We start from the raw sequence: 17,018 nt of genomic DNA on the forward strand, positions 1-17,018 counted from the left end.
ACTTTGTTATGGACACAGCTTAGTGAGATGACTTACAGGAGCAAGTGGTGGGCGATCACTTTCGCATGATCAATCACTCGCATTACTTTTATTTTCCACAATTCACAACCTGTCACTTCAGGAAGTTATGAAAAACTTTGTGAAATAAGTTGTCCTTAAGACTTATTGAAATACGATATATTGGTATAATGATGGATTTGAGAGAACTTGGATAATTTGGACCTGTGCGAATACATTGTCAATAGGAAGTGAAAAGAATACTACTAAGGCCATTTTAGTAAAGTTAGGTCAACTATGTAATCATTCTTATCTTTCTATCTAGCTTTTATTTGTATTCTTTCACCACACTTAGGCTTAGTTTGGATTGGGCTGAAAACCAGGCGTCAGCATCTGCATTTTTTTTTTTTTTTTTTTTTTTTTTCACGCGTTTTTTTAGACTTGTGGTTACTGTTCATGAACTGTTTAATGAACAGTAATAGTAAAGTTTGACTTTTTGAACATTTTCAGCCAATCAATGCACATCATGTACTGTTCACGGATCCACAAATTTCACTTTTCAGCAACTTTTTCATTAAAAATGGGTCCTACGGTACTATTCACACATTTAAAAAATTATTTTGTTATAGTGTTTTTCAGTTTTTAGTTTTAGTTTTCAGTTTTCAGCTATATCCCAGCGAACCTTATTTTACAAAAAAACAACTTCTAAAAATCAACAAATGTAAAATAAGTTTTCTTTCATATAACTTAAAGTGAGTATTTCTTCTCTGTTGTTATTATGTATCAAAGCCTACCTAAGCAGTTAAACCTAGTACTTTAGTTCGTAAAACGTGTGGAACAATCCAACTACTATCCTTGAAAGCTTGTATGATATTCTAAACAAGTATATCCATATAAATTGTTCTTGTTTATCTGTCTTTTATATTCTTGACTATCAAAGTATCAATATTATATGTTAATTCATTTCCAACTGTCATGAAACTTGTATTTGCTTCAAAGCACATATCTTTTGTTAGCCAATTTAAATTGGGGTTAGATGAGGTTTTGGTATTGAGGGAACTCTGTTTTAGGCACCATGAAGTATATAGGTGGTCTTAGATACCAACAAGTAACAACAATCTAGAATGGTTTTGTTTAGCATAACCATGAGATAGAATGTATTAGATCTTGGCTAACACATGAGAAAGAGGACTATAGACATATGTTGTTCCTTTTGTTCGCCAATTAAATGAAGAAATCATAAGAGTACTATTTCTTAATGTTGTAACTTGTGTTTCTCAATTAAATTTAATGTGTAATTTTATTGGTTATTGAGTCATATGGTTGAATTTAATTATATTGAAAAAATATAATATTTTTATATTGAATTAATAAATGCAATCTTGTTGATGACTGCAAGGAATTCCTCCAATGCCTCCCATTGAAGAAAATCAAGCATTGCTTTAGAGAAGTAGAGATGAAAACAAGTGTGTTGATGCATTTGCTAAAAGAGGCGTTAGACAAGATCAAGATTTTGTGGTGTTTGAAAACCCACTTTTTGATGTTTTATTTTTTATGTATTTTGATAACCTGAGTATGTAGTATGACAAGCACTCTGGCTAGGACCTTGCTATTTTTATTTTAAATAAATAATAAATTTGCCTTCATCACCAAAAAAATAAAAATAAATCACATTATTGAATTTAAGGGAAATTCTTGTTTTACGTTGTACTTACAAAGTAAACTTAAATTGTTGCAAAAACGTTATACACATTTTGCATCTATAAATTAAGATTACACTGCAAATACAATGTAAACCTATAAGAATTCTAAATTTAATTAAAAAATTAATGCGCGTACCTGTAGAAATGCCTTTTTTTATTATTAAAAAAAAAAAAAAAAAAAAAAAAAAAAAAAAAAAAACAATGAATCTCTTAAGAACACTGATTTAAAAACATTTTATATTTTTCATAAAAATTATATTAAATTTTTTTTAAAATAATTTATTAACAAATATCTTAGAGATCCTGATTAACATTTTTCTATAAGTAAAAAGAGAAGTAACTAATTTAACTGTAAAGACCAAAAAACACGTAAGAACTAATCTAACTGTAAAAAAATCCAACAATTAGTAACCGTAAGGCTGTGTGACAAACAAGAGGACAGGATATACTCGACGTAGTAGTTTCCACTTCCACTCAATATAACCTGAAACTCTCTCTCCCTCACATTATCCTCTTCTTCCCATAAAAATTCAAACCAAGCTCCTACCTTTTCCCACTCCAAACTCCTGTTTCTCCCAAATGGCCCAGTCATGAACGCAAAACCACTGCAATCATTCCCAACACTTTCATCTTCCTCTTCATCATCAACCTCTAACTCTTTCCCACTAACCCAAACTCTCACTCTCCACTGGGCTTCTCCTCCACCCTCTTCCTCCACCACCATTAAATCCAAGCACCCATTTCGTGTACATACCGCAACAAATCATACTAGCCCATCAGACCTCTCTCTCACCACCACCACCACCACAGAGCTACACAATTCACAAGACAATAAACTTCTAACTCTCCTCCGTCAAAGAAAAACAGAGAAAGCCTGGATTGCCTACACTCAATGCACTCATCTCCCAAGTGCCACTTGCCTTAGCCGCTTGGTTTCCCAGTTGTCCTATCTAAACACCCGTGTAGGCCTCACACGCGCCCAGTCCATCATCACGCGCCTCCGCAAAGAGCGGCAGCTTCACCGCCTTGATGCCAATTCCCTTGGCCTCCTTGCCGTGGCAGCCGCCAAGGCTGGCCACACGCTCTATGCCAGTTCAATTGTCAAGTCCATGCTCCGCTCTGGCTATCTTCCCCATGTCAAGGCATGGAGTGCTGTGGTGAGCCGGCTCGCCGCTTCTGGCGATGACGGCCCCATTGAAGCGCTCAAGCTGTTCGGGTCAGTGACCAAGCGAATCCGCAAATTCGCTGACCCCACGATAGTTGCAGACTCGCGGCCTGACACGGGTGCTTACAATGCTGTGCTCAATGCCTGTGCCAATTTGGGTGACACGAAGAGGTTCTTGCAATTGTTTGATGAAATGCCTGAGTTTAGTGCTGAGCCTGATGTGCTAACTTATAATGTTATGATTAAGTTGTGTGCTAGAGTTAATAGGAAAGATTTGCTTGTATTTGTATTAGAGAGGATTATTGAGAAGGGAATTCCGTTGTGTATGACAACATTGCATTCGCTTATTGCGGCTTATGTTGGTTTTGGAGATTTAGAAACGGCGGAGAAAATGGTTCAAGCAATGAGGGAAGGTAGGAGAGATCTTTGCAGGATTCTCAGAGACTCGAATTTAGAAAATTCGGGTCAAGAGGATCAAGATGGGGATAGAAATGGAGACAGATATAGAGGCAAAGACGGAGATGTGTTTGTGAAGTTGCTTCCTAATAGTATTGAGTCGGGCAATTATGAGCCACCATTGTTGCCGAAAGTGTATGCTCCTAACACTAGAGATTACACCACTCTAATGAAAGGTTATATGAAGGCTGGTCGTGTCACTGATACGGTCCGAATGCTAGAGGCAATGCGGCGCCAGGATGATAGTTCTAGTCACCCTGACCATGTAACATATACTACTGTTGTTTCTGCACTGGTGAAGGCAGGGTTGATGGACCGGGCTCGTGAAGTGCTAGCTGAAATGACAAGAATTGGTGTAGCTGCTAATCGGATAACCTACAATGTACTCCTCAAGGGTTACTGCCAGCAACTGCAGATAGACAAGGCAAAGGAATTGCTTAGGGAGATGGCTGATGATGCAGGAATTGAGCCTGATGTGGTGTCCTATAATATCTTGATTGATGGGTGTATACTAGTTGATGACAGTGCAGGGGCTCTTGCCTTCTTTAATGAGATGCGAGCAAGAGGAATAGCTCCCACGAAGATTAGTTATACCACTTTGATGAAAGCTTTTGCCTTGTCTGGTCAACCAAAGCTGGCTAACCAGGTATTTGATGAGATGCTCGATGACCCTCGAGTGAAGGCTGATTTAATTGCATGGAATATGTTGGTTGAAGGCTATTGTAGACTGGGATTGCTTGTAGAAGCACAGAAAATAGTTCAAAAAATGAAAGAGAATGGGTTTTACCCAGATGTGGCTACTTATGGCAGTCTGGCCAATGGAATTGCATTGGCCAGAAAGCCAGGAGAGGCACTTCTGCTCTGGAATGAAGTAAAGGAGAGGTGCGGGGTGAAAAGGGAAGGAGAGGTTCCTGATTCTTCAACTTCTCCACCACGATTGAAACCAGATGAAGGGCTTTTAGATACACTGGCTGATATCTGTGTGAGGGCAGCTTTCTTTAAAAAGGCTTTAGAAATTGTGGCTTGTATGGAAGAGTATGGGATACCACCAAACAAGACCAAGTTTACAAAAATCTACGTGGAAATGCATTCGAGGATGTTTACTAGTAAGCATGCCTCACAGGCCAGGCAAGACAGAAGGATCGAGAGGAAGCGAGCAGCAGAGGCTTTCAAATTTTGGTTGGGTTTGCCTAATTCTTATTATGGGAGTGAGTGGCGGTTAGAACCTATTGATGGAGATGGGTAATTGAGTATGCTTCTGATTCTGTTTGACCACTCTGGTATGTCTCTGTATATTATAATACTGAAGTTGGAATTTCCCACCAAAAAAGAGGGGGAAAGTAAACGTAATCATTTGCTTTGGATCTGAAAGTTATGAAGCTTAAATTTATATGTAAAATAATCTTCTATGTTATGCATGAATGGTCACCTTTGTCACCTAACTAGGATTGGTAGTTTACAGTTTACCCCTGACCCTTGGGGCCTCACCACCCCACCCCAATGATACTTAAATGCTTTTAATGTATATCTTGTCTATGAGACTGTTGAATATTATGTGCTATGTGTTTGTCAGTGAGGTTATTGAACTTTATTTGCTAAAAAAATTATTTCAAAAGATAGATGTGTTGGCTGACCTAACCTGACCTGGATAAACCCAACCCATGTTTGTGTTAGGTGGGATTGGACAAGGCACGGACAGGTTTTATATAAATTGCTCTGGCCCATTGCCATCCCTACACTACTCATGAGCTAATTTTCAGTTTTTTTTTTAATGGATTAAACAATTTAAACAATGCAATAGACAGGCATGCTTTGATGAAAATTCATTCATATTGAACTTCTAAGGGCAACAACATACTATTTGTCTCTACAAACTTGCTGCCCAACATTGTTTGTTTTATCCAATCTGTTAATATATACATGACATAACGCTTAATTTACAATTTATATAGTTGAAGAATTTTTTAATATAGATGTTACCATAAACCCATCAATACAACTTTTTAGCATTGATGACAATCAGTAATGATGCATCTGAAGTGATTTGACAGGACTTCAGAAGAATGTTTTAAAAAGAAACAAAATTGGACCTGCTCTCTAATGCTATTCCAGTTTATCCCCTCGACCTTGATGATTGACTTCGTGAATAAGATGAGGACAGCACCTGTAAGAGAATGCATGATTAATGACAAGTTGCATGTCACTGAACTTAAATGGATGCGCAGTAAGTGCTGAAGGTATCCAGTCATTATCATGGTGATTATTATTGAAGATTACCCTTTTATATGCATTCATGTTCATAACATTATCAACCTTAGAAGCATAGATTGAAATGTGTTCTTGTCACAATTGTCAATTAACAACAATCTGAGATGTTACCTAGGTATTTGGTTCAGTGGCCAGAGGTTCCACAACATCATGACTGTTTGCAACCTCAAGTAGGTTACTAAAAACCTATATCCTTTGTTACCCGTGTTTTGATTCTCTAATGGCATGTATGCAATATTGGATCTGAGTCTTAAAGAGTTTACAAAATTATTGCAATTTGTACCTGATATATCTTTGGTCCCTTCTTGAGTAGATAACCCACACTGTTTAAATTATCCACAAATGTGTCAATATCAGGAACCCTAAGACCAATCCTATCTGCCAAGCTGTAAATTTCCTGAAATACCATAATATATATGCATGACTAAAGGAGCATAAATCATAGCTAGAAAAGACAAGAGAAGCAAGAGTTCATACAGAAATTGAAAAGCAATCTTTCTGATCCAATTCTGATTGCTTATTGAGAGCACTTAAAAACCGTTTTGCTTCTTTCTGTTGACTCATCCCCCCACTCCGACCAAAGTCCACAAAACCATGCTCATCAACATACTTGTCATACAAAGATTCTTTCATTATTTCAACCACATCCTGCAAGATACATGACATTAAGTATGAACTTCATATGTACCAATCCAGATTCTTCAACCAAAGGTATAGTTGTTCTAAACTTCATTTAAAGTGAGTGGTCAATAATCAAAATTATTGCTAAAAAAATTGCAGATATAATCCACAACCTTTAATTAAAATAATGGTTCTTGTTCATGTTATAGGGTTTCGTCAAACTTAAGAATGCCAAACAAAAGAGAATTATTTAACCTTCATGCCATTATTTACGACCATTTTCATCTTCAAAATTTTGGAAAATTTTCATGTTTTTAAGTAGCTTTAGCTTCAAACTGGATTTTAATTTCTAGTATTTGCCATTTCAAGAATTATAAATTGCTTCCTTAAATCATGAGTACTTTATATTTTGCAAGAGCACTTTCAAAATTAAGTTCCCTTACAGTTGTTAAACATCTTTTCCTACTTCAATCTACAGCTCAAAATCCTTTATGAGAAAAGTAATAGTGACAGGACCGATGATATTAACATCTAGATAGATCATAGAGTATTCACCATTGCATCTTGGGCTGTTATCTCTTCTCTTAAGTCTAGCCGAGCTCGAGCCTCTGCCAGCCTGACTAGACTTTCCAGTTGCCTGGCAGTTATTGGTGTACCATCAGCTGATGTACTACGATCTCTAAGTTGTAAGTAAAACTTCTGCAGGATTTCTGCTGCCGGCTTTGACATCCTGATTTTGAAAATTAAAATTAAAATAATCAAAGGAAAAAGAGGAAACAAGAATAAAGAACTAAACAATATATTTTTCAATAGCAAATATCTACATTAGAGATGCAACGTGGAGAGTAGATCAAATCACCTAGGAAAGACATATGTTCGAGCATAAGCAATATATTTGCGAAGAAGTTGAGCTGGTAGTGGAACAAAATCGACATCTTTCTTTGGGTCAAGTCTCCACTGAGAAACTAAAGAACCACCTTTTACACTCACATTTATGCCTTGAGCACTCTGTGATGCTGCATCTGGTGAAGCAAAAGCAAGAACAGTTACAGAAAAAAATTTGATGTCAATCAAATTGATTTCTTCCTTAAATTAGAAAACTTCCTTCCTAAGTCAAAAGATGGAGTAGAAAAAATAGTGGAAACACTACCTCTCCGTAGCTTTTTTGCAGCTGGTGAAAGTTCTCCATGTCCAGAATGAAGCTGCAAAACAGATATTTATGGGAGCCCTATTATTGAATTACACACACAAAGATTACCTAGAAGAATTTGTGGTCCAACAGAACCATTACTTTGACAACTGACACTCCAATTTGTTGAAGAACTTTAAGTACACCAGGTAGTTTTATCTATTTAGCCAAAATTCATGTATGTTAAATAGTAAAAGATAATTGCAAATATTTCTTACCTTGGGAATAATCATTAATTGCACAAAAACAATAACACATGCTTATTTCTATTTTACACATTGCTTGTTTTTTCTTTTAAAGTATCGATTCTATCAAAATTTGTTCATGACATTTTTGGATAAATTTCCACTTCCCATTTGGGTGGCATGAGTGATTACTTTCCAAATTGTCACTATGACTGCATGACAGTATTAATGCTAAAGATAAAAGGCATGGTACCATAGACCTTAATAAGATATGAGTAGCATGTCATTCATTCATAATCATGCACCGCCAAAGAAAGGACAGATGGGAAACTTACCGACATGATGTGCTCTGAGACTCGCTTATCCAGAAATTCATCAGGTTTATCAAGTAATATGAAAACCAGATCAAATCGTGAGAGGAGTGCAGCACTCATTTTCAAATTTTCATTCACAGTTTTTGCTCGGCTGCAATTTGGATAATTGATACTAAGATTTATCAACATGTTTTTGAAAAACATAATAATCAGCATCACACTATAATAATATAACAGTCGTTCTGCTACTTAACAACTCGGTGTCATCTGTCACTACTTGCATAATTTATACATGGCCCACGAAGAAAGATAAATTCATCTAATATCACCTTAAAGAACAGTCTAGTAAGAAATTATCAAATCACAAAATGAAATTTTAAGATATTACTTATAATGACCACCAACAGGGTTTGCTGCTGCTAAGACTGAAGTTCGGGCAGATAAACTTGCTACCAGTCCAGCCTTTGCAATGGAGACACATTGTTGTTCCATGGCTTCCAGTAGAGCCTGCAGTAATCCCAAGATAAGTGAAACCTATTTGATACTAAAGAGAGCAATCATAAAAGATTGATTAACAGTGGGACAAACCTGATGTTCTGCAGACATTTTGTCAAACTCATCAATGCAGCACAACCCACCGTCTGCAAGGACCATGGCACCTATTGGGAAATTCAATTATTACTTCAAGAGTATAAGAGTTAAAATTTTCCATGCGGTAGAGATGATTCACAAGCATTGAGCATCTATAGACCCAATTTTGTATATGTTGGTTTCTTAGCTAGCAAAACTATTTTGAGTCAAGCAAATTTGTAGTTGTCAAACAACCCAGAAGTCATGTCTTTATGCTCTAAAGTTGGAGAGATGTTATAAATTCCTATAATTTTATTATAGACTAATCCTTGCTATGGTAGCTTAATCAGCTATTTGACAAGAATCAGACCAACAATGTCCATCTCTTTTCCACTTGTCATATCAGAAATTTCTAATGCTTGGCTACTTTCAAAAGATTATGTTTCTGCCTGAAAGTTTCGACTAAATAATTGTGGCATTTGTCATTCTTTTTGCAGTAAGGCTATAATAATAGAGTACATACAGAAGACAAAAAAGAAAACTAAAGATTTCCCCTTTTTTTCCTTTTTTTTTGGCATGATAATCAGGTTAGAAAGGCATCAGAATTTCCCATGCAGTACTGCATTTCACAACTAGAAGTATCACACTTAACAGGAATTCTTAACAGTCAGATAGAGAAGGCTAGACCCAAGAGCAAATTTAGAAAGTGTCCTCCAACCCATTACTACCCCAAAACATAGAAAACCCAAAATCGCTAAATGTTTCAATATATTGCATTATCTATTGCAAGAATCAAAAGATATCAAACCCTGTGTTCTATAGCAACAACATTTCCAAGTGTCTAACCATGTGGTAAATCTCCTTTGAGAATATTAAAACACTGAAGATAAATGTAAAAAACACAAAGAAGATTTCAAAATCTGTTGAAAATTGAAATACTTGTGAAATTCAGTCAATCAACCATTACCTGAATCATTAGTAAAGCACTCATATTCCAATTCAGCAGAGAAAACAAATAAGATAGCCAAAACATCACAATTCAGAAAAGGAAATATGAAATAACTACCTGCCTCAAAAGCATAGTCACTTGTCATGGAATCCTTCACAACAGCTACAGTGAGGCCTGCTTTTGTAGTGGCATTGCCACATACATAAATGCCACGTGGAGAAACAGCAGCTGCTGCTTGCAGTATTTGGCTCTTTCCTAGTCCAGGATCACCTAGTAAAATGACAATTAACATGATACAACTTCAACTTCTCTTCCCCATAAACGATATAATATTCCCTGCAACCTTGACCTTTAGTTGATCAAAATACTTCGATGTGGTATCATTTTCATTCTCACTTTCAATAAGTAAAATAACTGCCAGATTTAGTTCCATCCAAAAAGAGTTTAAACATACCAACAACTATGACATGAAGGTCTCCTCTAACAGGGACCTTGTTCCGGTCCTTTGAATGCTTCCGAACACCTCCAAACAGTGCTAATGTTATGCCCGCTGTTGAGAAAAAGGAAATTCCATAAAAACACCTCAATTTCAGATACATGCTCAATAAGGACATTATCTAGAGTGCAACCTGAGGAAGTAGGTCTCATACTTAATTATGTGTTTACAACTATGTGATTTCACAAAAGCAATAGTTACCTCAAATGTCATTACATCTGTGGCCAGCACATGTCAGTGAAATTTTAAAGAATTAGCACATTGAATCCTTCCTGAACCATAACCTAGAATCTGATCTTAATTATCTAAATGAACCCGAAGCATACCATTTGGAAGTAATTCAGGAATTAAACCTTCATGAATCCATTTTTCTTCTTTCATTCACAGTAAAAGGAAGCTTTGAAGTATGATGTTGGCATTGGTCCATGTGCTGTGGGCAACCCAACATCAGAAAAACCGTAACTCTAAGGTTACTGCAAGGAGCTATTTAAGCACAATTTCCTAAACAAAAAGTGTTGCTAAGACAGTGTGACCTTCCTCATAGCTGGCCATAGTGAAAGCTCTAGCCTCCAAGAAGGGTTTGGCACTAGACCAAACACAATTTGGACACGTGTCCAAAATTGGCCACATTGTCCACATCGTGTCCAGTCCAGTGCAGTTTACCCCTCTAAAAGTGCTCCTCTCTATCTCTTTCATGGTCTCTTTTGTTCTAGGGCTCCATCATCGTATATATTGTGGGACTTGGTCTGTGGACATTAGTAGGTGCTCATTCTTGTAGTTCCTACATACCAGAAAGCCTCTGAAGCCCATGAAAATTCATGGAGTCGTTGGAGCATTTTAAACTATTTTAACAAGTCCATAAACTGTTGTATTTGTTCCAACTGAAGTTGTTAAGATGGGAAATTGGGTTTGGAGAATCAAAAAAAAAAAAACATTAGCACATTCTATATTTGCCAAGCAAAATACTCAAAACATTACTTTTTGGATTAATCAGCATCATACCCTTATAAAGGGACAGGGTGAGGACAATGGTAATAGAATAGAACAAGCAATGGGGAAAAAATGAATTAGAACAATTTTTTTTATTAAAAAAAAAAATGATTTAGCATGAAACCCTTGGACCATATAACAACAATGAATAGAGTACATATAACATTACCTTTAACAAGTTCATGTCCATAGATTGAAGGACATATAGATTGAAGTATTTGCCTGAAGATATCTGAGCCATTTTCCTCTTTAAACTTCACAACAAATTCCAAATCCCTTGGAGAAAATGAGAATAAATTGCACAGCTCCGTAGCTCTAGCTTTAGAATTAGAATCTTGTGAATCCTCAGGTGTAGACTGTGACTTGGAGTTTTTAATCGAAACTGCTTCTAGATACAAGTAGTAGAACCCTTGATTTTTGCTTTTTGATTTTCCTGAAAATAATGAAGTTTGCTCCAAACAGCATTAGCAGTAAAGAAGAGTTCAGAGTCTGCAAATTATAGATATGTTCTTGTCATCCATCTTAAAAGAACAAACTAATCATGCAACGATCCATGTCTGGCGATGAACTGAATAAACAGTGTGAAAGGAATCTCTTTATCATACCTCCTCCAATATCCATGTAATTATTAATTACTCTGATGATTCCAGTGACAGTCACCACATCTCCAGGTATGCATACATCAACAAGATCTTGGGTTAGTTCACATTCTACTGTTCGAGGAACTCGACCTTCTTCATGATCTTCAGGCTTTAAAAGTTCCTGCAGCCTGAAGTTGGACGAGGGAAAATCTAAACGTTATCAATATTAGCTGAAAGAGGGATGTCTGAAAAAAAAAAAAAAAAGCAGTTTTGGAAGTATTGAAGCAGAAGTTAGCATCACTGAGCTCACCTTATTTTCTGAAAATCTATTGTTTGAGCTGTAGATCGAATTGGATTAAAATTCTTGCTCTTGCATCCATATAAATCACAACTTTGTGGTGGTGAAAACTTTCCATCAGGGAAAATACGTGTAATTTCAGTTTTGCACTTTGCACAGTGAAAACTCATCTGCACCACTAGAGGCCTGACAGTGCTAACCTTTACTACAGTACCACGCACGGATACAAGCTTGTCTGTCATGTCAACAAGTGATATTGTCTATATCATTTCCTCAACATATATTAAACTTGGACTAGTGATGAATATTTTTAAGCCTTACCAATATAAGCTGCTTTTAAGTTCTTCAGGGCAATCATAGTTTCAGGGTAGTTGTGCAGTCGTATATTTATTTTCGCACCATCTTCAATCATGTTTTTCTCCAAATTATTCAAAAGAACCTGCTTCCATGTTAAATAAAGATAAAATATGCTAAGCCAAAAATAAAAAATTTCGAGAAATTTCTACAATTATCACTTTGTACCTTGTGAATTGCGGCACTCGTGCATAAGAGAGCCGCCTTAGGTTTATCCTCTAGCATTATGTAAAACTCTTCGAGATCACATACTTTCCGGAATTGTTGGAAGTCAATTGACAAAACGAAGACGCCATCGTCATCTTTTACCTGCGGCGTAATTCAAAAAAAAAAAATATCAACCTTCTTTATTCACTAAGAAAATTATCCGAGATGAAATTGGCGAGCTTGAATGAACATTTTTTCTTTCTTTTAGCTTTTTAGTTTATTTGCTTCTCACTCTTTTTTTTTTTTTAGCACAATTAACACAATGAACTCTCTTTTACACATGAATATTTTCAAAGAAACCCCCAAACCATTGGTGACAAATGCCGAAGTTTGAAAATTGGAGATGAAAATGAAAATGCCTCAAAATCCACTTCAAAAACACATACAACTCTCAAAAATCTAATTGCTTAAATAGAGAGAGAGAGAGAGAGACCTGAGAAGCGAGATTTAGGGCAAGTGGAGTGGAGAAGAAGGAAAAGAGAGCAGAAGTGAGGTTGAGGCAGTCGTCTTCGATTGTTGGGAAAAGCTGTTGGGGAAAGTATGAAGCCAGGATATCCATGTACCCGCTTGGGTCTCCGGACCCGGACCCGGACCTTGAAACCAACCCCATCTCGGTCTCTGCCTTTCTCTTTCTGTAGCTTCCTCCGATGGATTTCGAATTTCAGTTCTCTGAGCTGGATTTTGGCGGGAGATCGAAAATTTGGGAGAAACAAAGAAAACCGTTGTCGTTTTGGCTTTAATACTAGACTAGACTACTATAGTACAATATTTCCCTTCTTTTTTTTTTTCTTTTTTTTTGGCTGAATAGTACAATATTTCATATGGGGGATGCTTATTACACATTTTCATAAAATGGAATAGTGAGACTAGCGTATTTATGGCCCGTTTAATATATGTGTTTAAACATGTGTTTTTATTTTTTAAACAATATTATACGTATTTTTACACATTGTTTCACCTACACATATTTTAAAAAAATGCAAATAACGTTACTAGAACAACATTACCAAACGGATCCTTAGTTTATGAAATCACAAAGTGTGTAGTGTAACAGATTTTTACCCATCCATAAGGAGTAATTGTTGGTGTACATTACCTGTTGCACACATCGTGCACACAATTCAGTTTTTGAACTGGAATTATGTTTTAAAGTCACGATCTTATTTTAAAAAGTATTGTATGTGTAATATTACTGTGTATAATAGACATTGCTCCTTTTAATTTTTACTTTTTCCAAGGTATACTAGGAGGAAAAGTTTAGAAAAATTTGTCTCACACCTACTGCAATTCAAAAAATTATTAACTTTTCTTATAAATTTTTTTTTTATTAACTTTTACTTTTAATGACACGAGCTACTTAATGAGTTAAGTTGTTTAAGTAACATATGTAGTAGGTTCCAATTAACTCAACTGGTAAAGTCTCTGATGGTTGAATAAGAGATTCGAAGTTCAATCCTGCTTACACCAAAAACCGATCAGTGTCTTTGTTAATTGATAAAGAGATATCATAAGTATATGCAAATGATTTTACGAGTATTTATGTAATAAGTGCTAACCATTGTTCTACTATGTTTAATTTATTTAAATAATCCAATCCAAAAAAGAAAATATTTAAATACTATACATGAAAGATTTTATGAATATTTATGGTAGCCATAACCATCTTGTTTACACTGCTGTGTTGCTCTAACCGCGTATTTGGTTTGAGGGAAGGGAATGAAAGAGAAGAGAAAAGAATAAGGGGGAGGGGAGGGGGGGGTGGATAGAAAAATGTGGGCCCAAGTGATAGATTTTTCATCAAATTTAGTTCATTCTATTTTCTCTCATGCTATCAAAGGAAAAGGCTTAATTTCCCTTCATTTTTCTCCTCTTCCCCTCAAACCAAACATTGTGTAAATGTCCAACTATAAACTCATACAAACCGTGTCACTTTCTCTCAAGTGAAATAAATATGGTGTGTACTTGTTGGAGATAATTTTAGTTTTATCTAATCAATGTGATTGTATGTGGGTTGATGACCTTTATTAGGAGAAATTATACCCCGTTTCGAATGTATACTTTCTCTTACTCACAGTTGGGTGGGTCCCACAGCTAGTGGGTCCCATCAACTGTGAGTGTAGGGAAATATACACCCAAAACAAGTATTTTTCCCTGTATTAGGCCTCGATTTGTTGGTTGTGTACTTGATTTGACTATTTGACTTCGTTCTAAGGTGAATGTGGTTAGGTTATGTCTCAATTAAGAGAAATTGTTAAGACGACAATGCTAGTAACAATAGACTATGGAAAGCAAATGACTTAAACTTCTAAGTTATTGAAAATGTCAAGACCATGTTCTAAATGAGATTCAATGTCATTACGTACCAAGAAACTAAGGAGCTCAAGGTTATGTCAAGTGTTACTGCAAACACGATAGATAGGTGTCTAAGCAAATAATCTAAACATCAAATGAGGTTGATAATAAGGAATTAAGGATCTAACAAGAATAAATCAACAAGATTAATAAAGTAACAAGTTACAAGGATACTACTCACTAGCAAGAGCACTCTACAAAATTTTACAACCTAAGGGAAACTATTAAAGAAATAAAATAAGAAGAGAATCATTTTTGTATCATCAAGTTTGTTAGTGGAAAATTGTATCTTTTATTGAGAATAAGTGTCAATTTGAAATAGCTTATTTAGCTAAAACTAAAAAAATTTTGCTGAAAGTGTAGAAAAAAAGTTATTGAAAAATTCAGCTCATCCCAAATGCACACTAAAGGTCCATTTGGATACAACTTATTTTGCTGAAAACTAAAAATACTGTAGCAAAATAATTTAAAAATGTGTGAAAAATTACTGTTCACTTTTTTTTGTTGTTGTTCATATGCCTTGGTGCACTGTTCATGCCCCATGAACAGTGCACCAGTCGCTGGTTTAAAAAAAAAAAAAAAAAAAAATTCTGAAAACGCGCAAGAGGGACAAACGTGAACGTGGACGCTATATCCAAACCAAGCATAAGTATACGTTTGGATATAAATTATTTCTCCTGTGGGTTTTTTTTTTTTTTTTTTCCAGCGCCTCTTTCACTGTTCATGGGACATGAACAATGCATTTAGGCTTATGAATAGTAACCCGTGCGTGAATAGTAACTTTTTATTATTTTCAGTTTTCAATTTTCAGTTTACATCAAAATAAGCGATATCCAAATGGATCCTAAGTCATCCATTTTATATCTAAGGCTTTTGACATTTGTTGATCGGTATTCCTTCCATGATTATCCCTTCTTTAAGGCTTTGATGACACTTGCTACTCATCCAGGTGTCATTTGTAATTTCCATAATTGCCTTGATGCCACTTGTCTTTATTTCATGCCACTGTTACGGGAATTATAACTACTATAAAAATGGTTGTCTAACTACATGAAAACAGTTGTCTATGTTTCCCATGTTGACTCATGCTTATTGCCTTATAGATGTCACATCTCGATTCCATCCATTTTTGCACATGAGATGAGGCTAAATTTATTATTTTATCCAATAGTATCCCCCATTCATAACAATAGCGACAAGCTCTACAATTTGATAGTAGGGAAAGTGTTTTGTGTTAAAAATTAAGTAATGTTGCATAACAATTTTTGTAATTATGGAATTATTAAAATTTTACTAGTTCTTATCTAGATCTACTGTTGACATTACTTTTTTACTTATCAATAACAATTTGTCACTTCAATAGTTGTGATTTTTGTTGACTCGAGACTTATTGGATAAAAAATTATTTTGTAACCAAGAGTCTCTTTCATTCAACGTTGTCATATGAGATAACCCCTAAAAAATCTATTTTGTAACCGTGAGTTTCTTTCATGCCCAAGACATTTAATGATTATTGACAGTTATTCCTTCAACGATTCTCCCTCCTTTTGGGCTTTGTTGCTAGTTGTCAGGTGTTATATGTAACTTCTATAATTGTCTCAAGTCAATTGTCTTTGTTTCTCGCACTATCACAAAAATTGATAACTGATATGAAAATTGTCATATCCACGTTTCCCATTATGTTTTCTTTTTGCTTATTGCCTTACAAATGTTGCATCGCTATTCCACCAATAATCACATAAGTGGCAATTGGCAACAAAGCCCAAAAGGAGGGAGAATCATTGAAAGAATAACTATCAATAATCATTAAATGTCTTGGGTATGAAAGAAACTCACGGTTACAAAATAGATTCTTTAGGGTTTATCTCATATGACAACGTTGAATGAAAGAGACTCTTGGTTACAAAATAAATTTGTAACCAAGAGTCTAAGGATGAGTGTTCTTCCCACCATTGCCTTATAAGCCTTTGGCCTAAGAATGAGTGTACCACTACTACACTTTTTTGTGGGAGGAACGAATCTACCTCAAGAAGGAATTGTCCTCTTTGAAAATGGTTTTGAGCCTTAGTCCTCAAGGTTTTGCTCAATCCCACATCGGGGAGAGACACCTCCCATCCTTGCTTCATAAGCCTTTGGCCTAAGGAAGGGTGTACCACTACTACACATCTCTCCCTGATATGAGATTGAGCAAAACCTTGAGGACTAAAACTCAAAGCCATTTCTAAAAAGGACAATTCCTTCTTGGGGTAGATTCGTTCCTCCCACAAGTATGTTTTTTATTTTTGCTTTTTTGAGGTTTTGTTGAGTATGTTCCTTTTTTTTT

General features: G+C 35.6%; 2 protein-coding genes across 2 annotated transcripts; one reads left to right on the forward strand and one right to left on the reverse strand.

Annotated features, from left to right (window-relative positions):
* The first annotated feature begins 2,179 nt into the window (after positions 1–2,179).
* LOC126691772 (pentatricopeptide repeat-containing protein At3g09650, chloroplastic) lies at positions 2,180–5,878 on the forward strand. The gene is made up of 2 exons (XM_050386919.1): positions 2,180–4,601; positions 5,373–5,878. Exon 1 carries the CDS (start codon positions 2,291–2,293, stop codon positions 4,565–4,567), a length of 2,277 nt encoding a protein of 758 aa, XP_050242876.1. The 5' UTR covers positions 2,180–2,290; the 3' UTR covers positions 4,568–4,601; positions 5,373–5,878.
* LOC126691771 (probable DNA helicase MCM8) lies at positions 5,133–13,085 on the reverse strand. Its single transcript, XM_050386918.1, has 17 exons — positions 12,777–13,085; positions 12,305–12,445; positions 12,104–12,221; positions 11,795–12,017; positions 11,509–11,672; positions 11,073–11,336; positions 9,872–9,967; positions 9,535–9,687; positions 8,487–8,557; positions 8,287–8,405; positions 7,920–8,049; positions 7,361–7,412; positions 7,070–7,232; positions 6,766–6,940; positions 6,067–6,237; positions 5,873–5,986; positions 5,133–5,485 (listed from the first exon to the last, which is right to left on the reverse strand). The coding sequence occupies exons 1-17, from the start codon at positions 12,951–12,953 to the stop codon at positions 5,435–5,437; spliced, it is 2,382 nt and encodes a 793-aa protein (XP_050242875.1). The 5' UTR covers positions 12,954–13,085; the 3' UTR covers positions 5,133–5,434.
* Positions 13,086–17,018: the final 3,933 nt, after the last annotated feature.

Source organism: Quercus robur, chromosome 7 (genome assembly GCF_932294415.1).
Source record: "Quercus robur chromosome 7, dhQueRobu3.1, whole genome shotgun sequence".
NCBI lineage: Eukaryota > Viridiplantae > Streptophyta > Magnoliopsida > Fagales > Fagaceae > Quercus > Quercus robur.